This window comes from Staurois parvus, unplaced genomic scaffold (assembly GCF_062004578.1).
Source record: "Staurois parvus isolate SC_StPar_1 unplaced genomic scaffold, SC_StPar_1.0 ptg000655l, whole genome shotgun sequence".
In the NCBI taxonomy this organism is placed as follows: domain Eukaryota; kingdom Metazoa; phylum Chordata; class Amphibia; order Anura; family Ranidae; genus Staurois; species Staurois parvus.
Window position 1 is genome coordinate 856,641 of NW_028318451.1, and position 25,718 is coordinate 882,358.

The following is a 25,718-nucleotide window of genomic DNA, read 5'->3' on the forward strand; positions in this document are numbered from 1 at the left end:
GCACTAGAACCCCCGCTTGCTGCAAGTAATAATATGTAAATTCACGGATACAGCTGTGTCAAAGAATGTCAGTAGTCAGGTAAACCTAGCAGAGGATTGGTTCGGTAGTTTCGTTGGTTGCCGCAACTTAACAAGGAAGCTGGTGGAGAGGCTCTAGGTGAGTGTATTGTAGAGGAACCACAATGTTGTACGAATTAAATAATAGAATCAGCCTTTTGAACACGATATCCGTTATTGAGATGGGTGATGCCAATGTTATGGAATGTAGTGATTTATTTCTGAGCTGTATGGATCAGACTTTCCTATGTGCCTCGTTTTTCAGTAATCACCTGACTTCAGTAGGTGAGGTGTTTCTACTTGTAAGGGTGGCTGCATCCCTGGTGTGTACTACAGATACAGCCTAATACACATATCATTGGGTTGTATGTCTACTATACACCCCAAGGCCTCATGCACTCTGGGTGTGTTAAAAACGCCAGTAGTGTCAGCTGTATAAAATCATGTTAAATACGTCAGTTTTTCTGCATTTTTTTTTTTAGTATTTTTGCATTAGCTGCGTTTTTCCACGTTTCTGCTTTTACACACAAAATAAAAAATAACATTTTGGCTAAAAAAAAAAATCTAAAAATGCCGGTTTTCCGCATTTACCAAAAAAAAAACCTCCTCTAGAAACCACTACTTCTGTTTTTTTTTTTTTTTTTTTTTTTTTTTCCCAGCCAAAAAGTGCTCCTGCCAAAAAATGCTTTTTAACCACTTGCCCTCCTGAATATTTAAACCCCCCTTCCTGACCAGGCCATTTTTTGCGTTACGGCGCTGCGTTACTTTGACAACTCCGCGGTCATGCGATGCTGCACCCAAATGAAATTTGTGTCTTTTTCTTTTCCCCATGAATTAAGATTTCTTTTGGTGGTATTTGATTGCCTGTGCATTTTATTTTTTGTGCTACACAGAAAAAAGACTGACAATTTTGAGAAAAATAATATTTTGGCCTTTTTGCTATTAAACATGTCCAGTAAAAAAATTAAAAAAATCAAATTTCATAAATTTAGGCCAACATGTATTCTGTGACATGTCTTTGCTAAAAAAAAAAAATCTCAATACGTGTAAATTAATCATGTGAAAGTTTACAAATGGCGGTATGGATACTGGGATATTTTTTTTCACTAGAAATGGCGGCGATCAGCAGCTTTTAGCGGGACTGCGGTGGACATTCTGACACTGGGGGGAACTAACTTGGTGTCATTGACATCCGCAATGACATCAATACAGTGATCAGTGCTAAAAAAAAAAGCAATGGCACTGGGCAGCAAGGGGTTACCATGAGGGACGATCAAAGGGTTAACTATATATAGGGAGTGTTTTACTAGGGGGCGGATGCTTCACTGTAAGCACACTGATCAGAATCATTCTGAGCAGTGCGCTGGAGCTGACAGGGAGGAAGACTGTTTGTAAACAAATTTCCTCCCCGCTGGAGATGCTTGGTAATCACCAGGTGCTGGTGGGTAATCACTAACCGGGATCTGATGATTGACAGCCGAGGCCGCGAATCGCGGCGCAAGTAGGGCACTCGATTGCTCCCCCTACCCGGAAATGCAAAATCATGTATGTATGTATATATGCACACCCGTGATGCCCCGTGGAAGCAGTATTTCTGCTTTATGTGTATGGACACATAGAATAACATGCTAGGATTTTACTGGCTGTAGAAATAAACGCCAAAATCCAAAAACAGCAGCGTCCAGTGTGCATGATGATTAAAGGAAGAGGCGTAAATAAGATTGTATGACATCACTCTAAATGATGAAACAAAATAGAACTAACAGCAAAACTTTTTCTCTTTTTTTCTTTCATTTTGGACAAAGTAACTACTTGAGCTCTGGAAGATTTACCTCTCTTCCTGACCAGGCCATTTATTGCGATATGGCGCTGCGTTACTTTAACTGACAATTGCGTGGTCAGGCAATGCTATACATAAATGAAAATTATTTCATTTTTTTCCAGCCACAAATGGAGCTTTCTGTTAGTCGGATTTGATCACCCCTGAGTTTTTTTTACTTTTTGCGTTATACATAAAATATGGACAGTGTTGAAAATGCTAGTATTGGGGGCAATCAGTGACGCATAGCGGGACTGCGATATTGCGGCGGACATTTTTACATTAACTGATGCTTTGCGGGAACCAGTAACACTAATACAGTGATCAGTGCTAAAAATATACACTGACAATGTACTAATGACACTGGCTGGGAAGGGGCTAAACATCTAGGGTGATCAAAGGGTTAATTAACTGTGTGCCTAGCCATTTGCTTGGTGTATACTAGGTGGTGCTTTTACTAGGGGAAGTGAAGGATCATGTTCCCATCTTTGCAGGGACACACGCTTCTTTACTCCATCCCCTGTCAGAACAGGGCTCTGCCTTGTCACATAGGCAGAGCTCTGTTCTGTGTTCTGCCCGATGATCGGTGGGTACCGGAGGACATCCGTTCACTGGCACTTGCAGATCAGCTTCTGCTGTGAGTGTTCACAACAGGAACAATTTGTGATTTTGCACAGAGGAATGCCCTGTAGCAGTAAAACTGCTATAGGGCAAACCTTAAGTGGGTAAAGGTTTATCATACCCATGTTTTTTTTACCATTTGTGCCTCATTGGGGAGATTTCTCTTCACTTCTTGTACGTTAGATCTTATTGACCTTGCTTGTCAGTAGAACTACTGTCTCCATCAGAAGATTTCCTCTCTGTTACGGTGATACGGTGGAATTTTCTTTCACTCTCAGTGCTAACAATCACCAGGACAAATAGAGAGGGTGAATATCCCTAGCAGGGTACAGGCAGCAATAAAAACAGATGTTCTAATCCCTTTCTACTAAACTAAGAAAAACTTTTCAGTCTGGATTAGTGTCACAAGTGACGACGTATGTTTTTAAAGCAGAGCTAAATGTTCCTCTCCTTTTCAGCCAAGGAAGCTGCCATCTTACCCTTTGTTTGATCTGCAACTGCCATGATGCTGCACATGTGATCAGTTATGACTCCAGCCATTGATGGTTTGACAGTTTGGTTGAGAGCACAAGCAAATGTGACCGCATTCCCGACATACCAGGAAATGTAACTTTTTTGAAACCTTAAACTCAATTAAAGTTCCACTTTAAGTGACTTTGTTTAAAAAATAAAAAGTAGCCTGAAAAAAGACTATCAAAGGGAATTGCAGCCTACTAGACCCTGGTAGGGAAAGTGAGATGCACATAACTAGTCTCTACAGTAGCCTTTTTGGATGCCATGGTGATAGCGGTTGACACCAGATGTTGATTCTTTCTCCCTGTCATCGGATCCAAATGCAATCGTCTTGTAGCAAGAGGCAGGATCAGTGATGGATTTACAGTTGGGTATGTTATATACATTCAGGGGGATTCAAAACAGCCCTAATGGCACTTTTCCGGTAATAGTTTCCTTAAGGAAGAACTAAACCCTTCTACCATTTTCACTCACGGAAGCTGACATCTTAGCCTCTGTTTGATCTTCAACTGCCATGATGCTGCACATGTGATCAGCTATGAAACCATTCATTTGATGGTTTCACAGTTTGGTTGAGAGCACAAGCAAATGTGACAGTTAGCAATCCGGGCATGTGTTTTTTGAAACTGTTAAATCGGTTTGAGATTGGATTGAGTTCTGCCTTAAGAACTAAATAAACCTAATTCAGGCAAGCATTTGCACCAGTGTTGGTAACATATCCAGCAAAATTAGGTAGTTCTTAATACTGCCACCATAGGCCTTGTTCACACCATACATTAAGAAAAACTGATGGAAACTGACATGCAGATTTCACTTGCATAGACCTCAGTTTACATGCAGGCTTCAGTAAGTTTTATACACGTTGCAGATTCCTGATGCAGTGTTGTGGTATGAACAGGGCAAAGAGAGAACAATTGACCTTTTTTTTGGTGCCCTTGAAGAATGCGTGCAAAAAAACTGACATCTTTGTACTTGGTGTGAACAAGGCCTTAAGTAGCTGTTGCTATGGCAGTGATTTTACATGTCCCTGGTTGTAGGAGCATGATGGGGAACTGAGAGATTAGTTGAGCCTGATGGGGAACTGAGAGATTAGTTCAGTATTTGGTCCTCTTTACTTTAGATTGACAGCATGTGGCAGTGGGCACATTTAAAGCTACTGTTGAACTGAGTAGCAGTTATGGATCTGCCCACTCCTGTGTGCTGTCAATTAAAAGTGAACCATACCTGATGGAAACTAGTCTCTCAGTTCTCCAAAATTCTGGTGCCGAAACCGATACAGAAAATTCAGAATGCACATGGCCACAAACCAAAACTGTAAAGTTTGGCACTTTTTGCTGGCTGATAGCTAAAAAGAGTGGTACATTTGAGTGGAGAGTGAAAAACAGTTTTACTTTTGGCTGCTGGTGATTGCTGGTGCTTGTAGTTGTTTTATGTTCTTCTTAGGGTCTTGCTAAAAGCTTTTCACTTTTTTAAATCACTTTTTCTTTCACTTTTTAAATAGCATTTTTTTTCTTCCTTTCCTTGCCTTCCTTCAGTCTGATAATTAAGGCGAGGGGTTAATTGGTCACAGGTGCTCTAGGTACTATATAACTTGCTGTAGAGCTCACTCTGAGCTTGCCTGTATTTTGCATGCTCAACCTTTGACCAAGTGGACACTTGATAAGTGGAGTTAAAAAAACAGGAGTCTACTAACCTGTAAGTGACAGCTGATATTTCCTATTAGTAATATTGTAACTGGGATATGAGTGCTAGCAGGGTTGAGGGTTTTGTGCAGTGCACAGTGTGCCGCATGTATGCAACAATGGAGCAACAGCTCCAGGATGGATACCGCTGCGACAGATGTGAGTGGGTTGCCCTTCTGGAAGCTCGCGTTAGAGATCTGGAGGAGCAAGTTGCAACACTGGGCAGAACTGACAACCTTGAAAGGGGCCTTCTGCTCCCTGAGCAGGTAGCCAGTGGGATTGATGTGGAGGGGCTAATCAGGATTATCATGGAGGAAGATGTTACTGTAAGGTGAGGGAGTGGTAGGGGCTCACAGAAAAGGAAGGTCAGCCCTGGGTTTGTGCACCCAAACAGATTTGCCAAGTTGGGTGAAGATGTAGGGGTGGCAAGCTCAGGGCTGGAAGCCCTGGATGTCACTGTATCCCTAACAGCCGGGATGGCAGACCATCTGGGAGGGGTGGTGAGGGTTGTTCAGGAAGGCCTAGACAGTTGGTGGTAGTAGGGGATTCTATAATCAGAATGACTGATATAATAATTTTGTCTCCAGGATCGCCTCAGCTGAATGGTTTGCTGTCTCCTTGGTGCCAGGGTTTGACATGTGGTGGACCAGGTTGATAAATTACAGGGAGGGGCTGGGCATGACCCAGCTGTCTTGGTCTATGTTGGAACCAATGACAGAATACATGGAAGGTGGAGGCTCCCTAAGAATCATTTTAAAGAACTAGGCTGCACGTTGAAGGGAAGGACCTCCAAGGTGATATTCTCGTAACTATTTACCTGTGCCATGCACAACTCTAGAAAGATAGAGGGGAGATTAGAGAACTAAATGCATGGCTAACAACCTGGTGTAAGAGGGAAGGATTTGAGTTTTTAGAGCGCTGGGCTGACTTTTCATTGGGGTGCAACTTATATGCTAGAGAAGGTTTGCATCTAAATGGGTGGGGGTCTGCTGTGCTGGGGGAGAGGTTTATGGGGAGGGTGGAGGAGTATTTAAACTAGTATCGAGCCTTTAGACTTTACCTTACACATTAGCCATATGTGGAGAACTGTGTCAAACGCTTTTGCAAAATCCAAATTTTCCACATCCACCACCCCTCTGTCCAAGGTTTTACTCACCTCCTGATAAAAAGAAATCAGATTTGTTTGACAACTTCTGTCTTTCATGAATCCATGTTGTCTGTTGCTTAAAATATTTTTTCCAGCAAGAACTCATCTATGTGGTCTTTATTAAACTCTCCATTATCTTTCCAACTATAGAAGTTAAACTAACAGGTCTATAATTACTTGGGCTTGGAATAAGGGTGGGAACAGGTTTAAGCTTAAATATTACATTATTATCCTGGACTTCTACTTTTAAAGTGATTATAAAGGTTCAGTGTGGGGTTTTTTTTTTTTTAAATAACAAACATGTTATACTTACCTGCCCTGTGCAACGGTTTTGCACAGAGCAGCCCTGATCCTCTTCTTTTGGGTCCCCGGCTGGCCCCTCCCCCTTGCTGAGTGCCCAGAGCAAGCCATTTGCTCTAGAGGCACATGTGCATGCTCGCTCCCGAACTGCCTTCGTATATCTGAGACAGACACAGGGTGGCTTGGGCCCTCTCCCCCCCCCCCCCCCGCTCCCTCCTCACTGGCTGTGATTGACAGCAGCAGGAGCCATTGGCTTACCCAGTGAAGAGGCAGAGACCCTGGATAGCTTCTGCTCTCATGCACATCACTGGATCGGGTTCAGGTGAGTATGGGGGGAAGGGGGTGCTGAGGGTGGAGCTCAACACCTTTTAGGTTTTTTACCTTCAGACTTTACAAGCACTTTAATGACTCTATCCCAGAGCCTATAAAATTATTTTGAAAGTATACACATACAGCAACAGTATGTAGTATAGTAAGCAGTGCTGAATCTGTCCCAATGTCTGTATAAGTTCATATGCATATAGGTGCATATGTTTGCTACGTGTATTTTGATGGGTAACATGGTAAGTTTTGAGCATGGTTGCATTTTGAGTTTAGTCATTTGAGGAAACATGTTTGCATATTTCCTGTGTGTTCTCTTTTCCTTCCAGAATTGAAGGACAGTTGTGTATAAAATGTGGTTATTTACTAAAACTGCATGGTGTAAAATCTTGAACAAGCTGAAGTTAGAAGCTGATTGGCTACAGTACACAGCTGCACCAGATTCGGAGCGCTCCAGTTTTAGTAAATCTGTAGACATATTATATAATAATGTTCCTTTTAGAGACTTGTCCTATTGTACTCTGGAAATGAGTACTTTCTTGGGCCACATTGGAAGAACAATTGTCTTGGGCCACACATAAAATACACTAACAATAGCGATAGCTGGGGAGCAGAAAAAGACAGGCAGATCATAAGTTAACGATCACTGATATAGATAATGTACCTATCTGAGCAATAAAACTTCACTTTTTAAAAATATTTTTTATTATAAAAGAGGGCAACATAAAACGAGTACAATATTTGACATTGTTGATAAACTAATGCATCAATATTTGGTTCAATGGATATAGTAACAATTCTCAAGGTGCTCATCAGATATTTTAGTTCTTATTTTGCCCTTCGTGTGCTTCATCCTTGAAAATAGTTGCTCACAAATTTAGGTGCTGCCGAAAACTGATGACATGAGTAAGACATGAATGTGAAGAGAGAGAGATTTTTCTTTGGGAAGATAAAACTTCTAACAGTCCAGTAAAACAACACTGTCAAATTTTTTTCTCCGGCTGCATGTGCTTGATAAGTGTAAACACATTTTTACAAAGCATTCCCCAAAAAAATAAAAATGTTTAAGTAAGTTTATGATATTGTGTTGGGCCGCATTCGTAACCATCTTGGGCCGCAGGTTGGGCATCCCTGGTTTAAATGAAGACGATACATTACAAAATGGACTTCTGCTGGATATTTATGCCATCTATAACTTCACATATCTATTTTGCAGCTTCCCAAAAGAGAAAGAGATGTCTGTGAATGATCTTAAGAGGACCATTTTGGATCCGGTATGAAAGTTTACTTATTCTAAAACTTTGGGCTGTATCTTTTACAGATATTGTAAATTGTGTTTTCTTCATCAAGAGTAGATGATAAAGAATTTTTGTTTGCCTTGAGCTAAAGGAAGGAAGAGCATTACAGGTATTATTACTATTTTCATATGAAAATAGTCTGTTAAAAAATATTTTCAGTCTTGTAGTTCAGGATTCCCAGATTTGGATACATCTATCAGTCTGGGTGCCACCAGGACACGATATCTTCAAGTGGCATGCCAGTCAAAACAGCCTAAATCTACTCCCACCCCATTTGAAGACTAAGGGGTCAATTCACTAAAGGTTACATGGCTAAAGATAACATGGTCATGTGATTCATTTGCATAAATTATCGCATCTGGTAAAATTCCAATTCACAAAAAGAAGAATAAAAAGCGAATATGTGGTATTTAACGCAGAATGAAATATGTGCTGATAAATATAGCAAAAAACATGTGGTAAGCTGTTAAATCCAATTCACAAACAGAAAAGAAAGTTAAAAAAAGATGTGCTCTCTATCACCAGGGATTTGCTGGTGGTATCACATGCTGTATTTTTTCCCATGCCAAAAATAAAAACAAATACGGCATGGGGTCCCCCCCAAATCCATACCAGACCCTTGGGTCTAGTATGGATTTTGGAGGGACCTCCATGCGTTTTTTTTTTCTTTTAATTTTGGAGTGGGTTTTTCTTAAAATTCATACCAGACCAGAAGGTATGGATGGAGGTAGGGGGCCCACGCTGTTTTTTTTTCATAATTTTTATTTGCCGACATGTTTACATTCAGCTGTGAGCGGGAAAGCCACTGACAGCTGATGAGTCATCAGTTGTTAAGAACTTTACCGCAGTAGTTATTTGCCATGAAATTCTTAGTGAATTGAACAGTTACAGAATTATTTCCGCATGCATTATTTTACCGCCTTTTTTAAAGCACTATTTAATTCTTAGTGAATTGACCCCTAAGACACTTGCAAAAACTCTAAAAAAAAAAAAAAATAAAGTGTGAGCTTCAGTGTTTTTTTTTGTTGAGAAGGCAGTATCTTTGTTAGATGGTAATCTTTCAGGAAAGAGTAGATTCATACTAGAAAATGGGCACTGCTGGCCATTTTATTTATTTTTCGATTTACTTGTACGTGATTGGATATTCAAAGTGACACCACTATTATTTATTGAGTGAAGATTCTCAGCTCCTTTAGTAAATCAACCCTAGAATATCAGATGGTCAGTTAAGGAAGAACAACTGAAAGAGCTGCCACAATGTTTGTACATGATACATGTAAATTGCAAGGTTTTATATTGAATTATTTTAGGAAGTACAGATTACACATTAAAGGTGGCAGTTAAATGTGGTGGAAGATCGTGTTACACTACTGACTACATTTTGTGAAACACTGTTTCTTAAAAATAAAATGTGGAAATGGTATGGCCTAAAAGGAAAAAAAAAATAGAAAATGCACTTTTAAAAAAAATTGTGACTAAAAGTAATAAGAATTAAAGTATAACTAACGGCATAACTTTTTTTGTTTTGGATAGAGTGCAGAGGGATTAGAATACATGTCAGTTTTATTTCTGTGTCCCCGTTAGGGAGATTCACCCTCTCTATTGGTCCTGTTTACTATTATCATTGAATGTAAAAGAAAATATAATAGAGGTAAAACGTTCTAATGGTTTGTAGGGATTTCCTCTCACTTCCTGTTTGACTAATAGACAGGAAGTGAAAGGAAATCTCCACAATGGGACACAGATGGCAAAAAAAAATTGACAGGGGTTATAACCCTTTCTTGCTCTATCCAAACTGAACAAAATTGTCTATAGTTCTACTTTAAAGTATAACTAAAGGCAAAACTTTTTTGGATGGAGTAGAGATGGATTAGGACACCTGTCAGGCTAATATTGGTACCTCTGGCCCCTTTAGAGGGAATCGCCCTTCTTTTTTTGTCCTATTTACCATTATCATTGAAAGTAAAAGAAAATCACACATTGTGGATTGTCCCCTGAACAGGGACGCTAGTATTCATGACCTGGGGCATTCAATCCTGAGGCAGTCCATCTTTGTTTGCTTGTATGGCTAGTTTTATATCATTATCAAAGGTGCTTCATGCACATAAATATGAAATTAATGCTCAAATAGGAGATTGAGACCTTGTGATAACACAGAGAGAACTAAAAGCACTATTGTAGTGGTGTGGATGTCTGTATTGCTCTTAATAGCTGTATACATAATAGTAATAAATGTGCTCTCTGTAGGGGGGTGCTATATGGTCACAACCTATGTAAACCTACAGGTGAAACTCGAAAAATTAGAACATCGTGCAAAAGTTCATTTATTTCAGTAATGCAACTTAAAAGGTGAAACTAATATATGAGATAGACTCATTACATGCAAAGCAAGATAATTCAAGCTGTGATTTGTCATAATTGTGATGATTATGGCTTACAGCTCATGAAAACCCCAAATCCACAATCTCAGAAAATTTGAATATTACATGCAATCAATAAAACAAGGATTGTGCAGAGAAAAATATCAGACCTCTGAAAAGTATAAGCATGCATATGTACTCAGTACTTGGTTTGGGCCCCTTTTGCAGCAATTACTGCCTTAATGCGGCGTGGCATGGAAGCTATCAGCCTGTGGCACTGCTGAGGTGTTATGGAAGACCAGGATGCTTCAATAGCGGCCTTCAGCTCTTCTGCATTGTTCGGTCTCATGTCTCTCATCTTTCTCTTGGCAATGCCCCATAGATTCTCTATGGGGTTCAGGTCAGGCGAGTTTGCTGGCCAATCAAGCACAGTAATCCCACGGTCATTGAACCAGGTTTTGGTGCTTTTGAAAGTGTGGGCAGGTGCCAAGTCCTGCTGGAAGTCAGCATCCCCAAAAAGCTTGTCTGTGAAAGGAGTGCTCCAAAATCTCTTGGTAGACGGCTGTGTTGACCTTGGACTTAATGAAGCACAGTAGACCAACACCAGCAGATGACATGGCTCCCCAAATCAACACAGACTGTGAAAACTTCACACTGGACTTCAAGCATCTTGCAGTGTGTGCCTCTCCATTCTTCCTCCATACTCTGGGTCCTTGGTTTCCAAATGAGATGTAAAAGTTGCTCTCATCAGAAAAGAGGACTTTGGACCACTGAGCAACAGACCAGGTCTGTTTTTCTTTAGCCCAGGTAAGACGCTTCTGATGTTGTTTGTTGTTCAGGAGCGGCTGACATTTGAAGCCCATGTCCACAATCCGTCTGTGCGTGGTGGTTCTTGATGCACTGACTCCAGCCTCCGTTCACTCCTTGTGAAAGTCCCCAACACTTTTGAATGGCCTTTTCCTGACAATCCTCTCCAGGTTGCGGTCATCCCTGCTGCTTGTGCACCTTTTTCTTCCACACTTTTCCCTTCCACATAACTTTCTATTAATGTACATTGATACAGCACTTTGGGAACATCCAACTTCTTTTGCAATTTACCTTTTGAGGCTTTCCCTCCTTATGGAGGGTGTCAATGATGGTTTTCTGCACAACTGTCAGGTCAGCAGTCTTTCCCATGATTGTGATTCCTACTGAACCAGACTCAGAGACCATTTAAAGGCTCAGGAACCCTTTGCAGGTGTTATGGCTTAATTAGCTGATTTGAGTGGGACACTTTGAGCCTAGAATATTGCACCTTTTCACAATATTCTAATTTTCTGAGATTGTGGATTTGGGGTTTTCATGACCTGTAAGCCATAATCCTCCACAATTATGACAAATCACGGCTTGAACCATTTTGCTTTGTAATGAGTCTATCTCATATATTTCACCTTTTAAGTTGCGTTACTGAACTAAATGAACTTTTGCAGGATATTCTAATTTTTTGAGTTTCACCTGTATTCACATGTGCACTGTGCTAGTATGAGATCTGGTTGAGGAGTCACTATATCTACTCATTTCCATACCTTGAATGCTGAAAACAAGCCCATGAGACCTTTTTAAGTAAAGAGGTCATATCTGTCTGGTGAGTGATTTAGTACTGCCATTCCACTGGGTGAAATAAGGATATTGCTTGGTGAAGGATCACAGCACCAAAGCAACCACATTTCTTCAAGATTGCAAATATTTGTAATTTGGACTTTTCATGGACTTTGTAATATTTTGTATGGACATATTTATGAATGTATTTATTATTTTTTTTGTTTGGTATTATGTTGGTATAATTAGCACAATGCACTTTTGCACATTTATATTTGGTGATTTATTGGTCACTATATGGTGGCAGCTTAATCAGTCATATTTTTTTTTTTGGCACGGGGGTTTTTTTCACTTTTTTTTTACATAATCGTAATAGTCTATTTTTAATACAGGCCATCCCTTATGTGGGTACAATCCTTGGAGGTCTGGAACCTGGGACTATGGTAGTAATCCATGGAACTGTCCCTAATGATGCAGACAGGTAATAGTAAAATCTATTCTCTAATGTTTTACGTGTACAAAACCGTTAACCGCTGTTTCATGCATAGTAGTTGTTTACTAATGGAAGACAGTACACTCACTGTCTTATCAGTAATGAATGACTTTTGACAGGTTTTTATGATCAAAATTACAATTTCAACTACTGAAAAATATGATCAGGTATGTTGTCCTGTGTGAAGATCATTTTTTCCTTGGTTTATATGTTTCAACAATGGATGCTCTGCTGGAACTGGTGATCTCAAACCATGTGGAGCTTATTATGAATCAGGGCTGGATCTAGCCTGTCTGATGATATTATTATTATACAGGATTTATATAGTGCCAACAATTTGTGCAGCACTTCACAACGTGACAGCAAACAGTACAGTTACAATACAATTTAATTACAGGACGAATGAGAGGGCCCTGCTTGTTTAGAGCTTACAATGTAAAAAGGGTGGGTCAAGTGATACAAGAGGCAATAACTGTGGGGGATGAGCTGATGGAGAAAATACATGTACAGTTGTTAGGTGGAGGCAGGATAGGCTTCTCTGAAGAGAAGTTTTCAGGGAATGCCTAAAAGTGGACAGAGTAGGAGACATTCGGATAGATTGGGGTAGGGAATTCCATAGAATGGGAGAGGCTCGGGAGAAGACCTGGAGGAGAGCACGGGAGGGGGTAACAAGGGAAGTAGAGAGCAGGAGGTCTTGCGAGGAACAAAGATAGCTATTTGGTTGGTATTTTTTGGCTACGTTAGTGATGTTGCTGGGGGCCGAGTTGTGGATGGCCTTGTAAGTTGTTGTTAGTCGGCCAGTAACTTACTGAGAGACTGATGTTGTGAGCTGAGGGGTAGAGAGATAGATTTGGGTGTCATCAGTGTAGAAATGATATTTGAAGCCATGGGAGTCTGTCGGCTGACCCAGGGAAGAGGTGCAGATCGAGAATAGGAGAGGTCCAAGAACAAAACCTTGGGGGACCCCAACAGAGAAAGGAAGAGGAGACGAGGAAGTAGAATTGTGAGTGACACTGAAGGTGCAGTGACGTAGGTAGGATGAGAAGTAGCGAAGAGCGCAGTCCTGGAGACCAAGAGAATACAGTTTTTTTTTTTTTTGTTTTTTTGTTTTTAGGAGGGGGTGGTCAACCATCTCAAAGGCAGCCAAAAGGTCCAGAAGTAGGAGTACAGAATAGTGTCCATTGGTTTTAGCTGTTAGTAAATAATTTGAGCAGTGTCTGTGGATTGTTCAGGGAGAAATCCAGACTGAAGGGGATCAAGAAGGTTATTCTTAATGAGGTGGTTACTTAGTTGGCTGTAGACCAGGCATTCAAGGAGTTTGGAGGAAAAGGGGAGCAAGGAGTTTTCCCCACAAACTGAGCTTTCTTTTGGTGGTATTTGATTGCCTCTGCAATTTTTATTTTTTTGCGCTAAAAAAAAAGACAATTTTGAGAAAAAAACAATATTTTTGAATTTTGCTATTAAACATGTCCAGTAAAAAAAAATTTAAAACATGACATTTCGTCATAAAGTTAGGCCAAAATTTGTTCTGCTACAAGCAGTGTGCACGAGCTGACGGGGAGGAGAACTGTATTGTATAGCCGGGACCTGGTGATTGACAGCTGTGGCTTCAAATGGAGGAGCAGGTAGGGTGCGCGTGTGCCCCCTACCCAGAAATGCAAAATCACGTGTGTGTGTAATAAATAAATATATATAATTATGCACACCCGTGCCACCCTATAGCAGTATATCTGCTATAGGGCGGTTGGGAAGCGGTTAAGATTGGTGGGGTCCAAGGAAGGCTTTTTAAGTATGGGGGTGACTAGTGCATGTTTTAGAGTGCTTGGGAAGGTGCCAGAAGAGAGGGGGAGATTGAAGATGTGAGTTTGAGAGTGTAGGATAGAGCTAGAGGGTGATTGCAGTATTTATGAGGGAATAGGGTCCAGGGGACAGGTGGTTAGGTGGGTGTTAGAAAAAGGTTTAACAACCTTATCAATCGTAGCCGAGTTGAATAAGAGCTGATTCACATATTTGGGGTGCATATTGAAGCTCAGATTTCACAGCTAACTGATACAGTACTTGTTCACAGGTTCACGTGAGGTTCAGGACAGTATTAGCTCAGGATCTTATCTTGTTCACACACATGCGTTTTAGAAATGCTTTCCATAGAAGTCAATAGCCTATAATCTGCACTTGAACCGGCCTGCATTGCTCAGAAATTGGACATGACTCTTTGAAACCGCACTGAATCCACGCTGCCAGTGCACCAGACATATGTAAACAGGCACCATAGGAAGCAATGTTTTTTTCACATGTCATGCTGATTGGATGTGGTTCAAATTGCATCCAATCCGCATATCTGTGAACGTGCATCCAATCCGCATATCTGTGAACGGGCACGAAGGGAAGTGTTGAGTATACCTGTGGACATGGGTTGTGTGGAAAGAGAGTGCCGTTCATGGGTGGAGGCAGTGGAGGACGAAGTAGAGCGTTAAACGTAGAGAAGAGTTGACAGGGTCTGGATGGGACTGTGTTAATGAGAGTGATAAAATAGGTCTGCTTGATAGAGTGGAGGCAAGAATTGTATTTTTGGTGGGTAGTTTAATATTGGTTGAAGTCTTTGTGAGACTTAGTCTTACGCCACAGATGATCCAGAGCGCGGCTGCATTTTTCAAGACTTCTGGTATTGTCTGTTTGTCAGGGTTGTGGGGGTCAGGGCCAGGACAGGGATCTATTGTAGACAGAAGTGGCTAGATTGGGGCAGGACAGGGATTATGTCATAGAGGTGGTCAGTAACCAAGTAGAGAAGCGTTAAAGTGGCAAAGGTCTATATGGGTAATTGTCAGGCGGTTGGAGGGAGAGATGGTGGAAGACAGGGAGAGAGTGAAACTAATACGTTGGTGATCAGAGAGAGGAAAATGATTGTTGGAGAGGTTGGACAGAGTTCATAGGTAGGAGAATACAAGGTTGAGGGTGTTGCCATCAGAGTGAGTAGATGCATGAACCCATTGCTTCAGGTCAAATGGGAAGGTTAAACTAATAAGTTTAGAATTAGCAGGAGTGTTCGTATTAACAGGGATGTTGAATTCACAGAGAATGATTGTTGGAATTTCAGAAGAGAGAAAGTAGGGTAGCCAGGAAGAGAAGTCATCAAGGAAAGTTGATACTGGTTCTGGCGGCCGGTAGATCATAACAATTCTTAAAGAAATTGGAGAAAATAGACGTATACAGTGAGCTTCAAATGATGAGAGGGGCAGAGAGGGAGGAGAGTGAAGAACCTGATAGGTGCTCTGGGGATAGGAGGATTCCCACTCCACCTCCCTTTCATCCACTGGGTCAGGTGGACTGAGTCCAGAGAAGGCCACCATGGGAGAGGGAAGCAGGAGAAGTAGTCTCGGATTCATGAGGCCAGATTTTGGTGACAGCAAGTAGATTAAAGGAGTTAGTGACAAAGAAGTCGTGAACAGAGTTTGTTGCAGAAAGAGCAGGCATTCCAGAGGGCACAGGAGAGCGATAGGTTGGTCTTGGGAAGAAGAGGAAGGGAAACTAAATTGGGTCGATTGCGGCTGCTGCTGGAAGGTACAGGGTGATGGCTGCATTGGTTACAGTTAAATAAAGGAGGTCCAGGGTTTGGAGATATGTCTCCAAAGTTTAAGTGAAGCAGAACGGTGAGAGAGGTAATATGAGAGTGTGAGTTATATGAGGGGACATGCTTCAGCATCCTGGGGATCTTATTAGCATGTGAGATTAGAATTAGGAGGAGATGATGAGTGCAGTGATAACAGGAGGACAGAAGTGAGGGTGATATATACAGATTGTGGGGTGGAGAAGAGGGGTAAAGGAAACCGTTTAAGGGAAGAGGACACAACTGTGAAAAGGAGAGGTAGAGAGCGCATGTTACAGAGAGGAAGGAGAGCTGAATGGGGAAATGAGGTTTCCTGCAGCCTGGTGTTTTGCAGAGTAGCTTGCTGTAGATTTTCACTTCGTGCAAGAACAGAAGTATCACTGAATTAACGAAAACCACTTTATTGGAAGAACCCCAACATGCACCACCCTAGCCTGTGCAGTAAATAAATGGCAGGGGTCAAAGGATAGGGTCAGCAGTTTTTAGGGCAGTCTATGTAGGCCATAGGTTTCCAGGACAGTGTACAGTGGATCAGAGCAGAGGACCGTGTGCAGCTGGACAGTGTGCACTGGTTCAGCAGGGGAGTGTAAAAGAGTCAGTAGAGCAGTGTACAGGGGGTAAGCAGAGCAGAGGATAGGGGTAAACAGAGCATATGACTGGGATCAGCAGGATGGAGAAAAGGAATTAACGGGTCATCAGGGTAGAAAACAGTGGCTAGCAGAGAAAAGGACAGGGTCACTGCTGGCGGAGCACTTGGTAGATCTCTTCCTCCAATCCCCACATTGCAAACAGCCTTGGTATTCAGAGCTTCTCCACTCCACACAGCACATAGCTGGGATCAGATATCCTAACAGACACAGCACCCATCTGCACAGTGTGTATTTGGCTACAGATCAAGGCTGTGTGTGTAACTAAATTTGACCTCTGTTATACGCTGTGAGGAAGAGATCTGTTGAGTGCCCTTATTCTTCAACATCCTCAGCATAAATCCCTCCCCCTCAAAAAAAAAAAAAAAAAGCACTGATCAGCACGCTCACCCCTAAGCATAAATTCTCCCCAGAACAATAATTCCTCCTCCTCCTCCCAGTGCAAATGTTTGCCACTCAATCCCACCTCACAGCTCAAATCCCTGCTTTTTCCCTACAAAAATCCCCCCACCCAAAAAGATCATCCCTCCTAGCACACTACTTTTGCTTAAATTTCCCATCCTAGGGGAATTCCTCCCTGCCAAATCCCCCCTCCAAATTACTCTTCCCAGCACAAATACTGACCAGCCCTCTTCTTCTAACCCAAATTCCCTGTCCTCGCACATACTGTATCCCACCAATCCCCCCTCCTAACACATACCCACCCCCAACAAAGCACAGCCTGTCTCCTGTCTACTGCTTCTGCTGTCTTTACTGAACCTGGTTTACTGCACCAGGCTGCCCACTCGTGTGCCAGCATTTGAGTGTAGGAATGAGGGGGGAAGGAACTCAACCGGCCAAGAGGGCCACAACAGATACCAGAGGGGCGGCCGCAGCCCACCCCAGCACCCCTCTAGATCCCACCATGTAACAAATGTTCATATAAAAGAACATCTGTGTAGCAGTTACCATAACAATATTTCATTTAATGTAAGCTGTAAACAACAAGCAGATACTGGAAAGATAAAAACACTTCATTTTAAAAGAGAACACGTTCCAAGGCTGAGGGTTGCTTCCCACAATCTAGATAGATCTAGATTGGTAGGCAATATTCAAAGAACACAGAACAGAAATGGGAATGTTTCAGATAGACTGTATGCAAACACATATCATTTGAAAGTTACAAAGAATATAACAAAATATATAAATAGGAAAATAAGGCCTCAAAAATACAAAATGAATGACCGTTTGTGAAAAAGAGCACAGACCTTCAATAGTATTAACATAGCCCCAAAAAGAAGCTCAATGGCTCAAAGTTGATGTGGTCCAGAAGCGTTTAGACAAAAGTAAAGGTGAATAAAGCACCTGAATCAGATGCCTTTCACCCACATGTCCTCAAAGAGGTGAGCTCTGCTATTTCAAAGCCATTTTTTTTTTTGTTTTTAATCTTGAGAGACTCTTTAATGACTGACTTTGTACCACTAGATTGGCAAATGTAGTTTCTATATTTAAAAAATAAAAAAAAGAACAAAGTGTTTAGCAAGTAACTACAGGCTGGTTAGTTTACTGTGGTTGTAAAGTGCAGTGTCGTTTACCTTAATGGATTCCCTGCATTTAGCTAAAATAAACACCCCACTAACTATTTCCCCCCCCCTTCCTTCCCCATCCCCATAGTCCTATAACCATCCAGCGCTGTGTCTAGCTGCAGCTCTTCTCTCTCATCTTCTTGCTCTCATGAGCTACACTGAATGCCGCGGGAGCCTTTGGCTTTTTCTGCTGTCAGTCAAATACTGTGAGGATGAAGTAGGGGGTGTGGCTGAGCTGCGCTGTGTGGGTCTGTGGATGCACACAGGCCGGCTCTGGAGGGCAGTAGTAAGAAGGATGGGAGAGTGCTGGTGGGGGATCACCAAAGAAGTGGTAAGTATAATTTCTTTTTTATTTCAATTGAAAAAAACCTGCCGTTAGAACCACTTTAACGTCTGTAGTTAGGAAAATACTTAAGAGAGAAAAAAGGACATATAAGAAAACAAATATTATAAGCAATAGACAACATGGATTCATGAAAAGCCAAAGCTGCCAAACAAATCTGCTTTCTTTTTATGAGGAAGTAAGCAAACCACACACATCTATAGGCTTGGAAAATTCAAGTTGTAAGTTTCAGTCTTGGGGCCATTACTTTTTTAACCTATTTCATTTCAGTGTTTGCAGGTGACACCAAGCAATGTAATGGAATAACGTCCTTACAGGATGTCTCCAATTGTATAATTAGGCAACTGTGTGGCAAATGAAGTTTATTGTTGATAAATGTAAAGTTATGCACTTGGGGGCAAAAAAATGCATGCATCACACATGTTAGGAGCAGTACAACAGGAGGAGTAGGACTCCAATGGTCAAGAAGGATCTTCGTTTTCTGGATTATTAGACTTAAAGCCTAAGTGCAGCCAAAATAAAAAAAGAAAATTCAGCACAAGGAACATACCGTATTTTTCGCACCATAAGACGCACTTTTTTCCCCCCAAAAAAGGGGGGAAAATGTCAGTGCGTCTTATGGAGCGAATATGGAGCGGCCGGTCCGGTATTTCCACTGCCGCCGTGTCAGAATACCGGGCCGGCCGCTCAGCTCTACAGCGGGACCTTATAGAGATGACTGCTGACCTTTGGGGAGGGGGGGGAGTGGGTACCTGAATTTGACAGATACCCGCTCCCACTTTCGTGGAGTTGTTCTTAAATCTTACCCGTTCCTCTATCCAGCGGCGCGGTCTTCCCGGCTTCTGTAGTGTGGGCATGACAGCCGGGTGCCAAGTGCGCATGCGCAGGAAGCGGTGCTTTTTGTGAATGGTAAGGCGGCACCTGGGACACATGACAGATCCCAGAAGCCGCCGGACCAATCACAAAGCGCAAGTGCTTCTCGCTCATGCGCACTGGGCACCCGGCTGTCATGCCGAGCGCCATTACAGAAGCCGGGAAGACAGCGCGCGGCTGGATAGAGGAACAGGTAAGATGAAAGAACAACTCCGCGGAAGTGGGAGCGGGTACCTGTCAAATTCAGGTACCCGCTCCCCCCCCTCCCCAAAGGTCAGCAGTCATCTCCTGTACTGTCCGCAGTCTCTGGTCATCCCTGTGCTGTCCGCAGTCTCTGGTCATCCCTGTGCTGTCCGCAGTCTCTGGTCATCCCTGTGCTGTCCGCAGTCTCTGGTCATCCCTGTGCTGTCCGCAGTCTCTGGTCATCCCTGTGCTGTCCGCAGTCTCTGGTCATCCCTGTGCTGTCCGCAGTCTCTGGTCATCCCTGTGCTGTCCGCAGTCTCTGGTCATCCCTGTGCTGTCCGCAGTCTCTGGTCATCCCTGTGCTGTCCGCAGTCTCTGGTCATCCCTGTGCTGTCCGCAGTCTCTGGTCATCCCTGTGCTGTCCGCAGTCTCTGGTCATCCCTGTGCTGTCCGCAGTCTCTGGTCATCCCTGTACTGTGTCTGCAGTCTCTGGTCATCCCTGTACTGTGTCTGCAGTCTCTGGTCATCCCTGTACTGTGTCTGCAGTCTCTGGTCATCCCTGTACTGTGTCTGCAGTCTCTGGTCATCCCTGTACTGTGTCTGCAGTCTCTGGTCATCCCTGTACTGTGTCTGCAGTCTCTGGTCATCCCTGTACTGTGTCTGCAGTCTCTGGTCATCCCTGTACTGTGTCTGCAGTCTCTGGTCATCCCTGTACTGTGTCTGCAGTCTCTGGTCATCTCCTGTACTGTGTCTGCAGTCTCTGGTCATCTCCTGTACTGTGTCTGCAGTCTCTGGTCATCTCCTGTACTGTGTCCGCAGTCTCTGGTCATCTCCTGTACTGTGTCCGCAGTCTCTGGTCATCCCTGTACTGTGTCCGCAGTCTCTGGTCATCTCCTGCACTGTGTCCGCAGTCTCTGGTCATCTCCTGTACAGTGTCCGCAGTCTCTGGTCATCTCCTGTACAGTGTCCGCAGTCTCTGGTCATCTCCTGTACAGTGTCCGCAGTCTCTGGTCATCTCCTGTACAGTGTCCGCAGTCTCTGGTCATCTCCTGTACAGTGTCCGCAGTCTCTGGTCATCTCCTGCACTGTGTCCGCAGTCTCTGGTCATCTCCTGCACTGTGTCCGCAGTCTCTGGTCATCTCCTGCACTGTGTCCGCAGTCTCTGGTCATCTCCTGTACAGTGTCCGCAGTCTCTGGTCATCTCCTGTACAGTGTCCGCAGTCTCTGGTCATCTCCTGTACTGTGTCCGCAGTCTCTGGTCATCTCCTGTACTGTGTCCGCAGTCTCTGGTCATCTCCTGTACTGTGTCCGCAGTCTCTGGTCATCTCCTGTACTGTGTCCGCAGTCTCTGGTCATCTCCTGTACTGTGTCCGCAGTCTCTGGTTAACTCCTGTACTGTGTCCGCAGTCTCTGGTCATCTCCTGCACTGTGTCCGCAGTCTCTGGTCATCCCCTGCACTGTGTCCGCAGTCTATGGTCATCTCCTGCACTGTGTCCGCAGTCTCTGGTCATCTCCCGTACTGTGTCCGCAGTCTCTGGTCATCTCCCGTACTGTGTCCGCAGTCTCTGGTCATCTCCCGTACTGTGTCCGCAGTCTCTGGTCATCTCCCGTACTGTGTCCGCAGTCTCTGGTCATCTCCCGTACTATGTCCGCAGTCTCTGGTCATCTCCCGTACTGTGTCCGCAGTCTCTGGTCATCTCCTGTACTGTGTCCGCAGTCTCTGGTCATCTCCTGTACTATGTCTGCAGTCTCTGGTCATCTCCTGTACTATGTCTGCAGTCTCTGGTCATCTCCTGTACTGTGTCTGCAGTCCATCAGTTCAGAATTTTTTTTTCCTGTTTTCTGCCTCTAAAACCTAGGTGCGTCTTATGGTCAGGTGCGTCTTATGGAGCGAAAAATACGGTAACTTACAATCAGTAGGATGTGCTGATGCCTCTTCTTTTAGGCAAAATCCTCATACTACAGCTTCTATAAAAGGAAAAGTGATTTATGAATGGGATGGGGGAGGGAAATTACAAAGGGCAAGGAGCATTCTTTTTTTCAGAGGAAAAGCGATTTAACTTGGAAAGTCTTCTTCACTGTAAATAAGAGCTGTGAAAATGTGGAATAGACTCCCCCAGAAACTAGTTCTGGCCAGCTCAATATATTGTTTTATATTAAATAAGAAACTGGACACGTTCCTAAATACACATTAACATTTATAGGTAATAACAACCGAGACTGTTGATCTAGGGAATATCTGATTGTCCAGGCTTAATTTAAATTTGGCGACATTTTTGTCTAACAATGTACCAATATCGGCACTACTCTGCTTGCACGCATCTTTCAGAGCAGCTCAAAGTGCATACTGTACCTGCACCACCTCATTTTCATTGGGGTTTTTGCAGTTGCACTCTCTGCTTCTTCGTACTTGCAGGTAGGACGTTGACCGGCAGCATCTCCTAACTGTCTACTGCGGACATAGCATAGCAGTTGTTACCATATTAACTGGGATACTGCAGTCTATATGTGACTGGCATTGAGACATTCTTCCTGTGTGGATGATATCTTACAAGCATGGCAAAGTACCCCTCTGGGGACAGTATTTCACAAGTGCAAGGATAAAAGATCAGATTGACTTGCTAGCTCTGGCTCAGCTCTATGGGGGGGTGGCAGTTTATCTACGCAGGGCCCCCGGTACCCTTCATTCTAACCCTGACTCCCTGCTTTCCTCTGTCTATTCTGCTGGGTACCTGCTACACCTGCTTCATTTTGGTGATAGAGGTGTTGTACCTGAACACAAAGCGGAAGCGTTTTTCACTTGTGAAAGTTCTTCATTATTTACAGGAGTTTTTAAAGGATTTATTTATGGACACTTTTTTTGGGTTTTTGCCTTTTTATAATTTTTTTCTTTTTAGAACTTATTATTGTTTAACACGCATACATTTTTATGTCTTCACCTGTTTATGGAATGTGTGGTATTGATTATCACAAGAAGATGGTGAACATGTATGACAAATAGCACTTGCGATTTGCACACAATTCAGCACAGAGATGATTATATTAGGGCAACATACTTTTATTTATCAGTTAACATTTTTATTAATTTTATACTTGCAGCTTACTTATGGATTGTGAGCAAGATCTTTTTTTTTTTTTTTTAATATCCCTTGAAGGGCATGCAGATAAAATGTTTATGTGCTAATTCTACAGTCCAGCTTCATAACCAAAGGCCGCTATGCATGTGTATAAATAGTGGACCCAAGCAAGAGAAGAGATGAGAAATTTTCAGCAGACCATCAGAACTGAAATTGAAAGAGTAACTCCACTTTTGTTGACAAAAAAAAATCCACTTTAATTCATTGTTGTACATTGCAAGGCTTTTAACAAGCTTTGTTGCAGAGTTCTACCTTTTGTTATTCTGAAGAAATAGCTGTTTATCTGTGTTCATGTGCAAAGTGAATCTGTATGTGAGTGCTTTCATAATTTTCAGTTAGCTGTTGCACCTGCAGGGCTCTAATAAGGAAAATTGCAGGGTGTGCATCACTTTAGACATGATTTCCCTTTGGGAGTATCAACATAAATAAAATTTTGTTGCAGGAGATGCCAAAAATCTGACTTATAGTGTAAACTTCTGGGATAATCAGTCAATCACACGAGCAGGAAATTGCATTTGAGGGGCAATCTGTACACCATCTGTGTACAGCAGGCCTCCAGGCAGCCATATTAAACTGCATTTTACATAAAATTACAGCACTGTCGATTGAATAGGAAAGGTAATTTTTAATAATATTAAATTACAATATGATTTGTGTTGCAATTGTGTATACTGTAATATACTTTTTAATTTGCTGTTTTTTTCCCCACGAAAGTGGAGTTACCCTTTTTAAAGCTGATGTTTTGTAAAATAAAGAAAAAATATATTTTTTTTTTGGTGGGGGGGGATCACCAGGGATACCCATAATAAAGCTTATTCCATGTCCTGCAGGCTGATGACTCCTGTAGTAACCCCCTTCTTTCATTTTTCAGTTGTGATGGTCTGCTGGAAGTACACCTGATCCAGTCATTACAGGAATATATCACTTATAATTGTAATCAGGATGCAAAACATCACATATTTATTTATCCCACACAACAACCTTCAGTTGCAAAGACAAAGAGTACTTTGGGTCTTTTAGGTTCTAGTTTCAAGGATATTTTGTTTCATGGTACATTTTAATGTACTCTTATTATTTTTTTTTATTTTTTTTTTAATTACGTATTCTTAAATTAACAAAGTGAAAGTAATCTAGTATTTTGGTTATAATTGTAGTGAAATACTTCATGTACGTTAAAGGAAATCTGTGGTATTGGCAAACCGTTTTATAACCACCATTTTATTAGCAATACAAAGCAGTTATTTTTGACTTTCCAATATGAGCTTACTTGGAAAATCCCCCTTTTTTTGTTTTGATTGCTTTCTGTCTGCTAGCGATCTCTTTCCACAACTTCCTGAATTCACTGCATGTTTTGCAGCGTCTCCTCTGCTGTTTACTTTCAGTAACTAATGACTTATATGTGATGGTATCCGCGGTGCTCTCTGGAATGATGAGAACTTCCAGAGCTTTACTGCTTCAAAGAATAGCAATGCACACTCACCAGAAACGCATGGATTATGCACATGTAGGAATAATCATCCCAGATGTCAGATCCATCAAAGACCAGGTGGTGGGCATCCCTCTCACGGTGGGTTATCAAGGACTCCAAATCAGGTCCAGAGGTCCCCTTAAGGTCAGTCAGGTAATCCACACTGATGGTAATGATCCCTCCTCTGGATGGTATTGGCACCTTCTCTTGTTCCTCCGATCTTCTGACCTTCGCTCACCTCCTCTCCTCACACAAAGAACCCGCTAGCTGACCTTAAGGGGACCTCTGGACCTGATTTGGAGTCCTTGATGACTCACCGTGAGAGGGATGCCCACCACCTGGTCTTTGATGGATCTGACATCTGGGATGATTATTCCTACATGCGCATAATCCATGCGTTTCTGGTGAGTGAGCATTGATATTATTTGAAGCAGTAAAGCTCTGGAAGTTCTCATCATTCCAGAGAGCACCGCGGATATCGCATTGACTTTTTACTGCCTTTAGTCCATTTTGAGCGCTGCACTTTTATTATTTACATTTATATACATATTCTAAAGGTATTGTGGTTACCTGGAGTGTTCTAGCTGCTGCATTTATACAAGAGCGCTCACTACAATTTGTTTTAAAATCTATATGTGATGGTATGTTGCTGCTTGCAAGCTGTAATTTCTGTATTGACTCTGCCTCATGAAAGTCCTCCTCTCAGCACTTAAGTAGTTCAGAAGACAGCCTCTGTAAGTCACTGGTCACGCCGCTGCGATTTAAACATATGTGATTTGTGTGCAAATCAGGTGTGATTTCTGAAGACTTTTTTTGTGCTAAAATTTCTTTCCATTTGCTGTGCGATTTCCATCATGTTCTATGTACAGTATGTGAAATCGCAACAAAACTGCAGGAAAAGTAATGCAAGAACTACTTTAGCAATCGCGCTGCAGCAAATCACACATGTTAAGCTACTGATATTAACATTCGTTAGATGTGATTTCAGGTGCGATTTCAATTCACAAATCGCACTGGTGTGAAAGGGCATTAAGATATGTGATACAGCAGTGACTACTCAAAGGGCAAAATTAATTTGTGTTACAGAATTCAAGTAAGTAAATAAGTTTACAAAATTCACGATCGTTCAGATTAATAAGCTTTGGTATAATTGAAATACAACATTAAAATAAATATATGATTTTAAGTGTTGACCATAGATACCCTTTAACATTGTAATTCTGCTTTTAAAATTCATGTTGACAGGTTCCAGATAGACTTCCAGTGTGGGAGCAGCACAAGCCCACGTAGTGATGTGGCTTTCCATTTCAACCCACGGTTTAAAGGCTGGTACTGGGGCCAGATCATCTGTAATACCTTAGAGAATCAAACATGGGGCTGGGAAGAAAAGACATACCCCATGCCTATCGCACCGGGAAAGCCATTTGAAGTAATTTTTCTTGTTTTACCTCACAAATTCCAGGTGAGTTTATATCATTACTCTGTTGTATATTCAAAATATTTTAAAGAGGGAAGGGTTCTGTTTGGTTCAGCACACCTCTTTTAATAATTAGACTGATGGGGATGTGCTCAGTTCTAACAATCAGCCTGGACTGTTGCAGTGAAAGTAGTGTGAAGTACCCTATTAGGCAACAGACACTTTTGTTGGTATTATTCAATTCTCACCATGATCATTACTCCTTGTGCATTGCATACATACTGTTGCTTAA

General features: G+C 42.3%; 1 protein-coding gene across 1 annotated transcript in view; it reads left to right on the forward strand.

Moving 5' to 3' along the window:
• LGALS8 (galectin 8) overlaps positions 1-25,718 on the forward strand; it is a 72,873-nt gene continuing 47,155 nt past the window's right edge. Inside the window, exons 1-4 of the mRNA XM_089694186.1 lie at positions 1-157; positions 7,677-7,734; positions 12,089-12,177; positions 25,255-25,471. Of these exons, the coding sequence (XP_089550312.1) occupies positions 7,696-7,734; positions 12,089-12,177; positions 25,255-25,471 (345 nt within the window). The 5' untranslated portion in view covers positions 1-157; positions 7,677-7,695. The remainder of the gene's footprint in view (positions 158-7,676; positions 7,735-12,088; positions 12,178-25,254; positions 25,472-25,718) is intronic.